This window comes from Phyllobates terribilis, unplaced genomic scaffold (genome assembly GCF_046119375.1).
Source record: "Phyllobates terribilis strain yellow unplaced genomic scaffold, ASM4611937v1 Scaffold_10__3_contigs__length_209671492, whole genome shotgun sequence".
In the NCBI taxonomy this organism is placed as follows: Eukaryota; Metazoa; Chordata; class Amphibia; order Anura; family Dendrobatidae; genus Phyllobates; species Phyllobates terribilis.
In genome coordinates, this window is record NW_027362770.1 from 196,285,328 (window position 1) to 196,302,183 (window position 16,856).

Genomic DNA, 16,856 nt, shown 5'->3' on the forward strand with positions numbered 1-16,856 from the left:
CCCACAAGACCCGCAGTATACCGAGAGCCCCCCAGAAGACCCGCTGTATACTGAGAGCCCCCCCCCACAAGACCCGCCATATACCGGGAGCCCCCCACAAGACAAGCCATATACCGGGAGCACCCCACAAGACCTGCCGTATACCAAGTGCCCCCCACAAGACCCGCCGTATACCGAGAGCCCCCCACAAGAACCGCAGTGTACCGAGTGCACCCGACAAGACCCACCGTATACGAGTGCACCCCACAAGACCCGCCGTGTACCGAGTGCACCCCACAAGACCAGCCGTATACCGAGTGCCCCCACAAGACCCGCCGTATACCAAGTGCCCCCACATGACCCGCCGTATATCGAGAGCCCCCCAGAAGACCTGCCATATACCAAGTGCCCCCCACAAGACCCGCTGTATACCGAGAGCCCCCCACAAGACCCGCTGTATACCGAGAGCCCCCCACAAGACCCGCCGTATACCGAGAGCCCCCCACAAGACCCGCCGTATACCGAGTGCTCCCCACAAGACCTGCCATATACCGAGTGCACCCCACAAGACCTGCCATATACCGAGAGCCCCCCACAAGACCCGCCTTATACCGAGAGCCCCCCACAAGACCAGCCTTATACCGAGAGGCCCCCCCCAAGACCCTCCTGAAACCGAGAGCCCCCCCAATACCCGCCGTATACCGAGAGCCCCCAGAAGACCCGCCTTATACCGAGTGCCCCCCACAAGACCCGCCTTATACCGAGAGCCACCACAAAACCCAATGTCAATCGAGAGCCCCCCACAAGACCCTCCTTATAACGAGAGCCCCCCACAATTCCAGTCGTATAGCGAGAGCCCCCACAAGACTTGCCGTATATCGAGAGCCCCCCCAAGACGCGCCGTATACCAAGAGCCCCGCACAAGACCCGCCTTATACCGAGAGCCCCACACAAGACCCGCCATATACCGAGTGCCCCCCACAAGACCCGCCGTATACCGAGAGCCCCCCACAAGACCTACCGTATACCGAGAGCCCCCCACAAGACTGGTCGTCTACCGAGAGCCCCCACAAGACCCGCCGTATACCGAGAGCCCCCACAAGACCCGCCGTATACCGAGGGCCCCCACAAGACCCACTGTCTACCGAGAGCCCCCCACAAGACCAGCCGTATACTGAGAGCCCCCCCACAAGACCCGCCGTATACCGAGAGCCCCCCAGAAGACCTGCTGTATACTGAGAGGCCCCCCCCCCACAAGACCCGCCATATACCAGGAGCCCCCCACAAGACCCGCCATATACCGAGAGCCCCCCACAAGACCTGCCGTATACCGAGAGCCCCCCAGAAGACCCGCTGTATACTGAGAGGCCCCCCCCCCACAAGACCCGCCATATACCGGGAGCCCCCCACAAGACCCGCCATATACCGAGAGCCCCCCACAAGACCCGCCATTTTACGAGAGCCCCCCACAAGACCCGCCGTATACCGAGTGCCCCCACAAGACCCGCCGTATACCGAGAGCCCCCCAGAAGACCTGCCGTATACCAAGTCCCCCCACAAGACCAGCCGTGTACCGAGAGCCCCCCAGAAGACCCGCCGTATACTGAGAGCCCCCCCACAAGACCCGCAGTATACCGAGAGCCCCCCAGAAGACCCGCTGTATACTGAGAGCCCCCCCCCACAAGACCCGCCATATACCGGGAGCCCCCCACAAGACAAGCCATATACCGGGAGCACCCCACAAGACCTGCCGTATACCAAGTGCCCCCCACAAGACCCGCCGTATACCGAGAGCCCCCCACAAGACCCGCAGTGTACCGAGTGCACCCGACAAGACCCACCGTATACGAGTGCACCCCACAAGACCCGCCGTGTACCGAGTGCACCCCACAAGACCAGCCGTATACCGAGTGCCCCCACAAGACCCGCCGTATACCAAGTGCCCCCACATGACCCGCCGTATATCGAGAGCCCCCCAGAAGACCTGCCATATACCAAGTGCCCCCCACAAGACCCGCTGTATACCGAGAGCCCCCCACAAGACCCGCTGTATACCGAGAGCCCCCCACAAGACCCGCCATATACCGAGAGCCCCCCACAAGACCCGCCGTATACCGAGTGCTCCCCACAAGACCTGCCATATACCGAGTGCACCCCACAAGACCTGCCATATACCGAGTGCCCCCACAAGACCTGCCATATACCGAGTGCACCCCACAAGACCTGCCATATACCGAGTGCCCCCCACAAGACCCGCCTTATACCGAGAGCCCCCCACAAGACCCGCCTTATACCGAGTGCCCCCCACAAGACCCGCCTTATACCGAGTGCCCCCACAAGACCTGCCGTAAACCGAGTGCCCCCACAAGACCCGCCGTATACCGAGAGCCCCACAGAAGACCTGCCGTATACTGAGTGCTCCCCACAAGACCTGCCATATACCGAGAGCCCCCACAAGACCCGCCGTATACCGAGAGCCCCCCACAAGACTCTCCGTATACCGAGAGCCCCCCAGAAGACCCGCCGTATACCGAGAGCCCCCCACAAGACTCGCCGTATACTGAGTGCCCCCACAAGACCCGCCGTATACCGAGAGCCCCCCACAAGACTCGCCGTATACCGAGAGCCCCTCAGAAGACCCGCCGTATACCGAGAGCCCCCCACAAGACTCGCCGTATACCGAGAGCCCCCCACAAGACTCGCCGTATACTGAGTGCACCCCACAAGGCCCGCCGTATACCGAGTGCCCCCACAAGACTCGCCGTATACCGAGAGCCCCCACAAGACCCGCCGTATACCGAGAGCCCCCCAGAAGACCCGCCGTATACCGGGAGACCCCCAGAAAACCCGCCGTATACCGAGAGCCCCCCACAAGACCCACCATATACTGGGAGCCCCCCACAAGACCCGCCATATACCGGGAGCCCCCCACAAGACTCGCCGTATACCGAGAGCCCCCCACAAGACCCGCCGTATACCGAGTGCCCCCACAAGACCCGCCGTATACCGAGTGCCCCCACAAGACCTGCTGTATACCGAGAGCCCCCACAAGACCCGCCGTATACCGAGTGCCCCCACAAGACCTGCTGTATACCGAGAGCCCCCCAGAAAACCCGCCGTATACCGAGAGCCCCCCACAAGACCCGCCGTATACCGAGTGCCCCCACAAGACCTGCTGTATACCGAGAGCCCCCACAAGACCCGCCGTATACCGAGAGCCCCCCAGAAAACCCGCCGTATACCGAGAGCCCCCCACAAGACCCACCATATACCGGGAGCCCCCCACAAGACCCGCCATATACCGGGAGCCCCCCACAAGAGTTGGGGGTGTCTTCTCTGGCAGATGTACTTCTGCTCTTGGCCGCTGCTTGTCTCTTGTTCTCAACTCGCGGATGTAATTCTCCCCTTGACCACATGATGTCTCCCATTCTTCTCTAGGTGTAATTATCCCTTTGGCCGCTAGGTGTCTCCCGCGGCTCTTGGTCGTGGCTTTGTCTCCTCCCGCTGCTGCAATGCCGCTGCTGGCCACCAGGTGTCGCCCGCTTACCCCGGGGACCGAGCAGCGGATAGAGGGGACGCGGCTGCGGTCGGTGTGCGGGGCCGACCCCGGGATGATGCCGCGCTCTCCTCCCCGGTAACTGCAGGACGGGGGACATGGACCGGGGGCTCCGAGCAGCTCCGGCCGCCTGCACCATCCTCCTCCTGGGGATCTGGCTCCAGCTGCACCGGGTGGCGGCGGAAGGTAGGTGCGGGGTCCTGCGGCTGAGGATGGGGGGATGCGAGGCCGGTGTTCGCTGCCGGGAGCCAGGACTGCCCCATTACTGTCTGCAGGTGACACCGATACCGCTGGGGGGTCTCTGCCTGACTCTGAGGGGGGGGGGGGTCTCTGCCTGACTCTGGGGGGGGGTCTCTGCTTCACGCCGGGGGTCCTGGCCGTTTACCTCCCCCACACACACACCCTGACGCCGGGGGTCCTGGCCGTCCCCCCAGCCCAACGCCGGGGGTCCTGGCCGTCCCCCCAGCCCGACGTCGGGGGTCCTGGCCGTCCCCCCAGCCCGACGTCGGGGGTCCTGGCCGTCCCCCCACCCCGACGCCGGGGGTCCTGGCCGTCCCCCCAGCCCGACGCCGGGGGTCCTGGCCGTCCCCCCAGCCCGACGCCGGGGGTCCTGGCCGTCCCCCCAGCCCGACGCCGGGGGTCCTGGCCGTCCCCCCACCCCGACGCCGGGGGTCCTGGCCGTCCCCCCACCCCCTTGATGCCGGGGGTTCTGGACGAGTCCAGTGTTGGCGGACTTACACCACTCCATCCGAAGCTCGGCATTGTGCTTGGTGATGTACGACTGCAGCAGCTGCTCGGCCATGAAGCTCCTGGCGGGGGCGCAGTATTGCCACCAGAGGAGGTCCGGACTCTGCAGTTATGGGGTCAGCGGAGCGGTGGTGACTCTTCTGTCCTCAGTACTCGGCTCTGTAATGTTTCAGGGTCCGTCCGGGGTCACATAACGGATCGGCACCGGCCTCATACACAGAAGATCTGGGGTCCCTTGCCCTCCCCCATACTGCTGTATCGCCTGCAGATCTTGGCTATGGGCTGTGATGCTCTGCAGGGCCCTCGGTGGCAGCGGCGCCCCCCTGGGGCAGAGCTTGTTATTATCTATTTACCACCACGTTGCCTGACAAAGCTCCGTAATTACTGCTCTGTGCTGCGCCGGGGGACGTGCGGCTGCGCTCAGCTCTGCTGCCCCGACAACAAGTGATGAGACCGGCCTGTATACAGTGTGAGAGGCTGCCGCCCCCCGGACCCCTCAACACCTCGTCCTTTATTCTTATCGCTGATTCTCACACATTTCATATAACAACCGGACGCTGGGGTCTCCACGTGTATCCCCCAAACAGTATGGTATCAGATAACAGCAGTCCGGGGAAAAGGCGCCCAGCACATAACAGACATGTACTATACTCCAGAGCTGCACTCACTATTCTGCTGGTGCAGTCACTGTGTACATACATTACATTACTGATCCTGAGTTACATCCTGTATTATACTCCAGAGCTGCACTCACTATTCTGCTGGTGCAGTCACTGTGTACATACATTACATTACTGATCCTGAGTTACATCCTGTATTATACTCCAGAGCTGTACTCACTATTCTGCTGGTGCAGTCACTGTCTACATACATTACATTACTGATCCCGAGTTACATCCTGTATTATACTCCAGAGCTGCACTCACTATTCTGCTGGTGCAGTCACTGTGTACATACATTACATTACTAATCCTGAGTTACATCCTGTATTATACTCCAGAGCTGCACTCACTATTCTGCTGGTGCAGTCACTGTGTACATACATTACATTACTGATCCTGAGTTACATCCTGTATTATACTCCAGAGCTGCGCTCACTATTCTGCTGGTGCAGTCACTGTGTACATACATTACATTACTGATCCTGAGTTACATCCTGTATTATACTCCAGTGCTGCACTCACTATTCTGCTGGTGCAGTCACTGTGTACATACATTACATTACTGATCCCGAGTTACATCCTGTATTATACTCCAGAGCTGCACTCACTATTCTGCTGGTGCAGTCACTGTGTACATACATTACATTACTGATCCGGTACTGATCCTGTATTATACTCCAGAGCTGCACTCCCTATTCTGCTGGCGCAGTCACTGTGTACATACATTACATTACTGATCCTGAGTTACATCCTGTATTATAGTCCAGAGCTGCACTCACTATTCTGCTGGTGCAGTCACTGTGTACATACATTACATTACTGATCCTGAGTTACATCCTGTATTATACTCCAGAGCTGCACTCACTATTCTGCTGGTGCAGTCACTGTGTACATACATTACATTACTGATCCTGAGTTACATCCTGTATTATACTCCAGAGCTGCACTCACTATTCTGCTGGTGCAGTCACTGTGTACATACATTACATTACTGATCCCGAGTTACATCCTGTATTATACTCCAGAGCTGCACTCAATATTCTGCTGGTGCAGTCACTGTGTACATTCATTACATTATAGATCCTGAGTGACATCCTGTATTATCCTCCAGAGCTGCACTCACTATTCTGCTGGTGCAGTCACTGTGTACATACATTACATTACTGATCCTGAGTTACCTCCTGTATTATACCCCAGAGCTGCACTCACTATTCTGCTGGTGCAGTCACTGTGTAAATACATTACTGAGCCTGAGTTCCATCCTGTATTATACTCCAGAGCTGCGTTCACTATTCTGCTGGTGCAGTCACTGTGTACATACATTACATTACTGATCCTGAGTTACCTCCTGTATTATACTCCAGAGCTGCACTCACTATTCTGCTGCTGCAGTCACTGTGTACATACATTACATTACTGATCCTGAGTTACATCCTGTATTATACCCCAGAGCTGCACTCACTATTCTGCTGGTGCAGTCACTGTGTACATACATTACATTACTGATCCTGAGTTACATCCTGTATTATACTCCAGAGCTGCACTCACTATTCTGCTGGTGCAGTCACTGTGTACATACATTACATTACTGATCCTGAGTTACATCCTGTATTATACTCCAGAGCTGCACTCACTATTCTGCTGGTGCAGTCACTGTGTACATACATTACATTACTGATCCTGAGTTACATCCTGTATTATACTCCAGAGCTGCACTCACTATTCTGCTGGTGCAGTCACTGTGTACATACATTACATTACTGATCCTGAGTTACCTCCTGTATTATACTCCAGAGCTGCACTCAGTATTCTGCTGGTGGAGTCACTGTGTACATACATTACATTACTGATCCTGAGTTACATCCTGTATTATACTCCAGAGCTGCACTCACTATTCTGCTGGTGCAGTCACTGTGTACATACATTACATTACTGATCCTGAGTTACATCCTGTATTATTCTCCAGAGCTGCAGTCACTATTATGCTGGTGCAGTCACTGTGTACATATATTACATTACTGATCCTGAGTTACATCCTGTATTATACCCCAGAGCTGCACTCACTATTCTGCTGGTGGAGTCACTGTGTACATACATTACTGATCCTGAGTTACATCCTGTATTATACTCCAGAGCTGCACTCACTATTCTGCTGGTGCAGTCACTGTGTACATACATTACATTACTGATCCTGAGTTACATCCTGTATTATACTCCAGAGCTGCACTCACTATTCTGCTGGTGCAGTCACTGTGTACATACATTACATTACTGATCCTGAGTTACATCCTGTATTATACCCCAGAGCTGCACTCACTATTCTGCTGGTGCAGTCACTGTGTACATACATTACATTACTGATCCTGAGTTACCTCCTGTATTATACTCCAGAGCTGCACTCACTATTCTGCTGGTGCAGTCACTGTGTACATACATTACATTACTGATCCTGAGTTACATCCTGTATTATACTCCAGAGCTGCACTCACTATTCTGCTGGTGCAGTCACTGTGTACATACATTACATTACTGATCCTGAGTTACATCCTGTATTATACCCCAGAGCTGCACTCACTATTCTGCTGGTGCAGTCACTGTGTACATACATTACATTACTGATCCTGAGTTACATCCTGTATTATACTCCAGAGCTGCACTCACTATTCTGCTGGTGCAGTCACTGTGTACATACATTACATTACTGATCCTGAGTTACATCCTGTATTATACTCCAGAGCTGCACTCACTATTCTGCTGGTGCAGTCACTGTGTACATACATTACATTACTGATCCTGAGTTACATCCTGTATTATTCTCCAGAGCTGCACTCACTATTATGCTGGTGCAGTCACTGTGTACATATATTACATTACTGATCCTGAGTTACATCCTGTATTATACCCCAGAGCTGCACTCACTATTCTGCTGGTGGAGTCACTGTGTACATACATTACTGATCCTGAGTTACATCCTGTATTATACTCCAGAGCTGCACTCACTATTCTGCTGGTGGAGTCACTGTGTACATACATTACATTACTGATCCTGAGTTACATCCTGTATTATACTCCAGAGCTGCACTCACTATTCTGCTGGTGCAGTCACTGTGTACATACATTACATTACTGATCCTGAGTTACATCCTGTATTATACCCCAGAGCTGCACTCACTATTCTGCTGGTGCAGTCACTGTGTACATACATTACATTACTGATCCTGAGTTACCTCCTGTATTATACTCCAGAGCTGCACTCACTATTCTGCTGGTGCAGTCACTGTGTACATACATTACATTACTGATCCTGAGTTACATCCTGTATTATACTCCAGAGCTGCACTCACTATTCTGCTGGTGCAGTCACTGTGTACATACATTACATTACTGATCCTGAGTTACCTCCTGTATTATACTCCAGAGCTGCACTCAGTATTCTGCTGGTGGAGTCACTGTGTACATACATTACATTACTGATCCTGAGTTACATCCTGTATTATTCTCCAGAGCTGCACTCACTATTATGCTGGTGCAGTCACTGTGTACATATATTACATTACTGATCCTGAGTTACATCCTGTATTATACTTCAGAGCTGCACTCACTATTCTGCTGGTGGAGTCACTGTGTACATACATTACTGATCCTGAGTTACATCCTGTATTATACTCCAGAGCTGCACTCACTATTCTGCTGGTGGAGTCACTGTGTACATACATTACATTACTGATCCTGAGTTACATCCTGTATTATACTCCAGAGCTGCACTCACTATTCTGCTGGTGCAGTCACTGTGTACATACATTACATTACTGATCCTGAGTTACATCCTGTATTATACTCCAGAGCTGCACTCACTATTCTGCTGGTGCAGTCACTGTGTACATACATTACATGACTGATCCTGAGTTACCTCCTGTATTATACTCCAGAGCTGCACTCACTATTCTGCTGGTGCAGTCACTGTGTACATACATTACATGACTGATCCTGAGTTACCTCCTGTATTATACTCCAGAGCTGCACTCACTATTCTGCTGGTGCAGTCACTGTGTACATACATTACATTACTGATCCTGAGTTACATCCTGTATTATACTCCAGAGCTGCACTCACTATTCTGCTGGTGCAGTCACTGTGTACATACATTACATTACTGATCCTGAGTTACATCCTGTATTATACTCCAGAGCTGCACTCACTATTCTGCTGGTGCAGTCACTGTGTACATACATTACATTACTGATCCTGAGTTACCTCCTGTATTATACTCCAGAGCTGCACTCACTATTCTGTTGGTGCAGTCACTGTGTACATACATTACATAACTGATCCTGAGTTACATCCTGTATTATACCCCAGAGCTGCACTCACTATTCTGCTGGTGCAGTCACTGTGTACATACATTACATTACTGATCCTGAGTTACATCCTGTATTATACTCCAGAGCTGCACTCACTATTCTGCTGGTGCAGTCACTGTGTACATACATTACATTACTGATCCTGAGTTACATCCTGTATTATACTCCAGAGCTGCACTCACTATTCTGCTGGTGCAGTCACTGTGTACATACATTACATTACTGATCCTGAGTTACCTCCTGTATTATACTCCAGAGCTGCACTCACTATTCTGCTGGTACAGTCACTGTGTACATACATTACATTACTGATCCTGAGTTACATCCTGTATTATACTCCAGAGCTGCACTCACTATTCTGCTGGTGGAGTCACTGTGTACATACATTACATTACTGATCCTGAGTTACATCCTGTATTATACTCCAGAGCTGCACTCACTATTCTGCTGCTGCAGTCACTGTGTACATACATTACTGATCCTGAGTTACATCCTGTATTATACTCCAGAGCTGCACTCACTATTCTGCTGCTGCAGTCACTGTGTACATACATTACTGATCCTGAGTTACATCCTGTATTATACTCCAGAGCTGCACTCACTATTCTGCTGGTGCAGTCACTGTGTACATACATTACATTACTGATCCTGAGTTACCTCCTGTACTATACTCCAGAGCTGCACTCACTCTTCTGCTGGTGCAGTCACTGTGTACATACATTACATTACTGATCCTGAGTTACATCCTGTATTATACCCCAGAGCTGCACTCACTATTCTGCTGGTACAGTCACTGTGTACATACATTACATTACTGATCCTGAGTTACATCCTGTATTATACTCCAGAGCTGCACTCACTATTCTGCTGGTGCAGTCACTGTGTACATACATTACATTACTGATTCTGAGTTACATCCTGTATTATACTCCAGAGCTGCACTCACTATTCTGCTGGTGCAGTCACTGTGTACATACATTACATTACTGATCCTGAGTTACCTCCTGTATTATACTCCAGAGCTGCACTCACTATTCTGCTGGTGCAGTCACTGTGTACATACATTACATTACTGATCCTGAGTTACCTCCTGTATTTTACTCCAGAGCTGCACTCACTATTCTGCTGGTACAGTCACTGTGTACATACATTACATTACTGATCCTGAGTTACATCCTGTATTATACCCCAGAGCTGCACTCACTATTCTGCTGGTGCAGTCACTGTGTACATACATTACATTACTGATCCTGAGTTACATCCTGTATTATACCCCAGAGCTGCACTCACTATTCTGCTTGTGCAGTCACTGTGTACATACATTACATTACTGATCCTGAGTTACATCCTGTATTATACCCCAGAGCTGCACTCACTATTCTGCTGGTGCAGTCACTGTGTACATACATTACATTACTGATCCTGAGTTACATCCTGTATTATACTCCAGAGCTGCACTCACTATTCTGCTGGTACAGTCACTGTGTACATACATTACATAACTGATCCTGAGTTACCTCCTGTACTATACTCCAGAGCTGCACTCACTCTTCTGCTGGTGCAGTCACTGTGTACATACATTACATTACTGATCCTGAGTTACATCCTGTATTATACTCCAGAGCTGCACTCACTATTCTGCTGGTGCAGTCACTGTGTACATACATTACATAACTGATCCTGAGTTACATCCTGTATTATACCCCAGAGCTGCACTCACTATTCTGCTGGTGCAGTCACTGTGTACATACATTACATTACTGATCCTGAGTTACATCCTGTATTATACTCCAGAGCTGCACTCACTATTCTGCTGGTGCAGTCACTGTGTACATACATTACATTACTGATCCTGAGTTACATCCTGTATTATACTCCAGAGCTGCACTCACTATTCTGCTGGTGGAGTCACTGTGTACATACATTACATTACTGATCCTGAGTTACATCCTGTATTATACTCCAGAGCTGCACTCACTATTCTGCTGGTGCAGTCACTGTGTACATACATTACATTACTGATCCTGAGTTACCTCCTGTATTATACCCCAGAGCTGCACTCACTATTCTGCTGGTGCAGTCACTGTGTACATACATTACATTACTGATCCTGAGTTACCTCCTGTATTATTCCCCAGAGCTGCACTCACTATTCTGCTGGTGCAGTCACTGTGTACATACATTACATTACTGATCCTGAGTTACCTCCTGTATTATACTCCAGAGCTGCACTCACTATTCTGCTTGTGCAGTCACTGTGTACATACATTACATTACTGATCCTGAGTTACCTCCTGTATTATACTCCAGAGCTGCACTCACTATTCTGCTGGTGCAGTCACTGTGTACATACATTACTGATCCTGAGTTATATCCTGTATTATACCCCAGAGCTGCACTCACTATTCTGCTGGTGCAGTCACTGTGTACATACATTACATTACTAATCCTGAGTTACATCCTGTATTATACTCCAGAGCTGCACTCACTATTCTGCTGGTGCAGTCACTGTGTACATACATTACATTACTGATCCCGAGTTACATCCTGTATTATACTCCAGAGCTGCACTCAATATTCTGCTGGTGCAGTCACTGTGTACATACATTACATTACTGATCCTGTACTGATCCTGTATTATACTCCAGAGCTGCACTCCCTATTCTGCTGGCGCAGTCACTGTGTACATACATTACATTACTGATCCTGAGTTACATCCTGTATTATAGTCCAGAGCTGCACTCACTATTCTGCTGGTGCAGTCACTGTGTACATACATTACATTACTGATCCTGAGTTACATCCTGTATTATACTCCAGAGCTGCACTCACTATTCTGCTGGTGCAGTCACTGTGTACATACATTACATTACTGATCCTGAGTTACATCCTGTATTATACTCCAGAGCTGCACTCACTATTCTGCTGGTGCAGTCACTGTGTACATACATTACATTACTGATCCTGAGTTACATCCTGTATTATACTCCAGAGCTGCACTCACTATTCTGCTGGTGCAGTCACTGTGTACATATATTACATTACTGATCCTGAGTTACATCCTGTATTATACTCCAGAGCTGCACTCACTATTCTGCTGGTGGAGTCACTGTGTACATACATTACATTACTGATCCTGAGTTACATCCTGTATTATACTCCAGAGCTGCACTCACTATTCTGCTGGTGCAGTCACTGTGTACATTCATTACATTATAGATCCTGAGTGACATCCTGTATTATCCTCCAGAGCTGCACTCACTATTCTGCTGGTGCAGTCACTGTGTACATACATTACATTACTGATCCTGAGTTACCTCCTGTATTATACCCCAGAGCTGCACTCACTATTCTGCTGGTGCAGTCACTGTGTACATACATTACATTACTGATCCTGAGTTACATCCTGTATTATACTCCAGAGCTGCACTCACTATTCTGCTGGTGCAGTCACTGTGTACATACATTACATTACTGATCCTGAGTTACATCCTGTATTATACTCCAGAGCTGCACTCACTATTCTGCTGGTGCAGTCACTGTGTACATACATTACATTACTGATCCTGAGTTACATCCTGTATTATACTCCAGAGCTGCACTCACTATTCTGCTGGTGCAGTCACTGTGTACATACATTACATTACTGATCCTGAGTTACATCCTGTATTATACTCCAGAGCTGCACTCACTATTCTGCTGGTGCAGTCACTGTGTACATATATTACATTACTGATCCTGAGTTACATCCTGTATTATACTCCAGAGCTGCACTCACTATTCTGCTGGTGGAGTCACTGTGTACATACATTACATTACTGATCCTGAGTTACATCCTGTATTATACTCCAGAGCTGCACTCACTATTCTGCTGGTGCAGTCACTGTGTACATTCATTACATTATAGATCCTGAGTGACATCCTGTATTATCCTCCAGAGCTGCACTCACTATTCTGCTGGTGCAGTCACTGTGTACATACATTACATTACTGATCCTGAGTTACCTCCTGTATTATACCCCAGAGCTGCACTCACTATTCTGCTGGTGCAGTCACTGTGTACATACATTACATTACTGAGCCTGAGTTCCATCCTGTATTATACTTCAGAGCTGCACTCACTATTCTGCTGGTGGAGTCACTGTGTACATACATTACTGATCCTGAGTTACATCCTGTATTATACTCCAGAGCTGCACTCACTATTCTGCTGGTGCAGTCACTGTGTACATACATTACATTACTGATCCTGAGTTACATCCTGTATTATACTCCAGAGCTGCACTCACTATTCTGCTGGTGCAGTCACTGTGTACATACATTACATTACTGATCCTGAGTTACATCCTGTATTATACCCCAGAGCTGCACTCACTATTCTGCTGGTGCAGTCACTGTGTACATACATTACATTACTGATCCTGAGTTACATCCTGTATTATACTCCAGAGCTGCACTCACTATTCTGCTGGGGCAGTCACTGTGTACATACATTACATTACTGATCCTGAGTTACCTCCTGTATTATACCCCAGAGCTGCACTCACTATTCTGCTGGTGCAGTCACTGTGTACATACATTACATTACTGATCCTGAGTTACATCCTGTATTATACTCCAGAGCTGCACTCACTATTCTGCTGGTGCAGTCACTGTGTACATACATTACATTACTGATCCTGAGTTACCTCCTGTATTATACTCCAGAGCTGCACTCGCTATTCTGCTGCTGCAGTCACTGTGTACATACATTACATTACTGATCCTGAGTTACCTCCTGTATTATACCCCAGAGCTGCACTCACTATTCTGCTGGTGCAGTCACTGTGTACATACATTACATTACTGATCCTGAGTTACATCCTGTATTATACTCCAGAGCTGCACTCGCTATTCTGCTGCTGCAGTCACTGTGTACATACATTACAATACTGATCCTGAGTTACCTCCTGTATTATACTCCAGAGCTGCACTCACTATTCTGCTGGAGCAGTCACTGTGTACATACATTACATTACTGAGCCTGAGTTACATCCTGTATTATAATCCAGAGCTGCACTCACTATTCTGCTGGTGCAGTCACTGTGTACATACATTACATTACTGATCCTGAGTTACATCCTGTATTATACTCCAGAGCTGTACTCACTATTCTGCTGGTGCAGTCACTGTGTACATACATTACATTACTGATCCTGAGTTACCTCCTGTATTATACTCCAGAGCTGCACTCACTATTCTGCTGGTGCAGTCACTGTGTACATACATTACATTACTGATCCTGAGTTACATCCTGTATTATACTCCAGAGCTGCACTCACTATTCTGCTGGTGCTGTCACTGTGTACATACATTACATGACTGATCCTGAGTTACATCCTGTATTATACTCCAGAGCTGTACTCACTATTCTGCTGGTGCAGTCACTGTGTACATACATTACATGACTGATCCTGAGTTACCTCCTGTATTATACTCCAGAGCTGCACTCACTATTCTGCTGGTGCAGTCACTGTGTACATACATTACATTACTGATCCTGAGTTACATCCTGTATTATACTCCAGAGCTGCACTCACTATTCTGCTGGAGCAGTCACTGTGTACATACATTACATTACTGATCCTGAGTTACATCCTGTATTATACTCCAGAGCTGCACTCACTGTTCTGCTGGTGCAGTCACTCTGTACATACATTACATTACTGATCCTGAGTTACATCCTGTATTATACTCCAGAGCTGCACTCACTATTCTGCTGGTGCAGTCACTGTGTACATACATTACATTACTGATCCTGAGTTACATCCTGTATTATACTCCAGAGCTGCACTCACTATTCTGCTGGTGCAGTCACTGTGTACATACATTACATTACTGATCCTTAGTTACATCCTGTATTATACTCCAGAGCTGCGCTCAATATTCTGCTGGTGCAGTCACTGTGTACATACATTACATTACTGATCCCGAGTTACATCCTGTATTATACTCCAGAGCTGCGCACACTATTCTGCTGGTGCAGTCACTGTGTACATACATTACATTACTGATCCTGAGTTACACCCTGTATTATACTCCAGAGCTGCACTCACTATTCTGCTGGTGCAGTCACTGTGTACATACATTACATTACTGATCCTGAGTTACATACTGTATTATACTCCAGGGCTGCACTCACTATTCTGCTGGTGCAGTCACTGTGTACATACATTACATTACTGATCCTGAGTTACACCCTGTATTATACTCCAGAGCTGCACTCACTATTCTGCTGGTACAGTCACTGTGTACATACATTACATAACTGATCCTGAGTTACATCCTGTATTATACTCCAGAGCTGCACTCACTATTCTGCTGGTGCAGTCACTGTGTACATACATTACATTACTGATCCTTAGTTACATCCTGTATTATACTCCAGAGCTGCGCTCACTATTCTGCTGGTGCAGTCACTGTGTACATACATTACATTACTGATCCCGAGTTACATCCTGTATTATACTCCAGAGCTGCACTCACTATTCTGCTGGTGCAGTCACTGTGTACATACATTACATTACAGATCCTGAGTTACACCCTGTATTATACTCCAGAGCTGCACTCACTATTCTGCTGGTGCAGTCACTGTGTACATTCATTACATAACTGATCCTGAGTTACATCCTGTATTATACTCCAGAGCTGCACTCACTATTCTGCTGGTGCAGTCACTGTGTACATACATTACATAACTGATCCTGAGTTACATCCTGTATTATACTCCAGAGCTGCACTCACTATTCTGCTGGTGCAGTCACTGTGTACATACATTACATAACTGATCCTGAGTTACATCCTGTATTATACTCCAGAGCTGCGCTCAATATTCTGCTGGTGCAGTCACTGTGTACATACATTACATTACTGATCCCGAGTTACATCCTGTATTATACTCCAGAGCTGCGCTCACTATTCTGCTGGTACAGTCACTGTGTACATACATTACATTACTGATCCTGAGTTACATCCTGTATTATACTCCAGAGCTGCACTCACTATTCTGCTGCTGCAGTCACTGTGTACATACATTACATTACTGATCCTGAGTTACATCCTGTATTATACTCCAGAGCTGCACTCTCTATTCTGCTGGTGCAGTCACTGTGTACATACATTACATTAGTGATCCTGAGTTACATCCTGTATTATACTCCAGAGCTGCACTCGCTATTCTGCTGGTGCAGTCACTGTGTACATACATTACATTACTGATCCTGAGTTACATCCTGTATTATACTCCAGAGCTGCACTCGCTATTCTGCTCGTGCAGTCACTGTGTACATACATTACATTACTGATCCTGAGTTACCTCCTTTATTATACTCCAGAGCTGCACTCTCTATTCTGCTGGTACAGTCACTGTGTACATACATTACATTACTGATCCTGAGTTACATCCTGTATTATACTCCAGAGCTGCACTCACTATTCTGCTGGTGCAGTCACTCTGTACATACATTACATTACTGATCCTGAGTTACATCCTGTATTATACTCCAGAGCTGC

At 48.6% G+C, this 16,856-nt stretch overlaps 1 protein-coding gene across 3 annotated transcripts in view; it reads left to right on the plus strand.

Annotated features, from left to right (window-relative positions):
- The first annotated feature begins 3,505 nt into the window (after nucleotides 1–3,505).
- The window catches only part of KIAA1549 (KIAA1549 ortholog), a 117,932-nt gene continuing 104,581 nt past the window's right edge, over nucleotides 3,506–16,856 (plus strand). For all 3 annotated transcript variants that reach the window (XM_073650497.1, XM_073650499.1, XM_073650498.1), the window contains exon 1: nucleotides 3,506–3,721. In XM_073650497.1, the coding sequence (XP_073506598.1) occupies nucleotides 3,634–3,721 (88 nt within the window). In that variant the 5' untranslated portion in view covers nucleotides 3,506–3,633. The remainder of the gene's footprint in view (nucleotides 3,722–16,856) is intronic.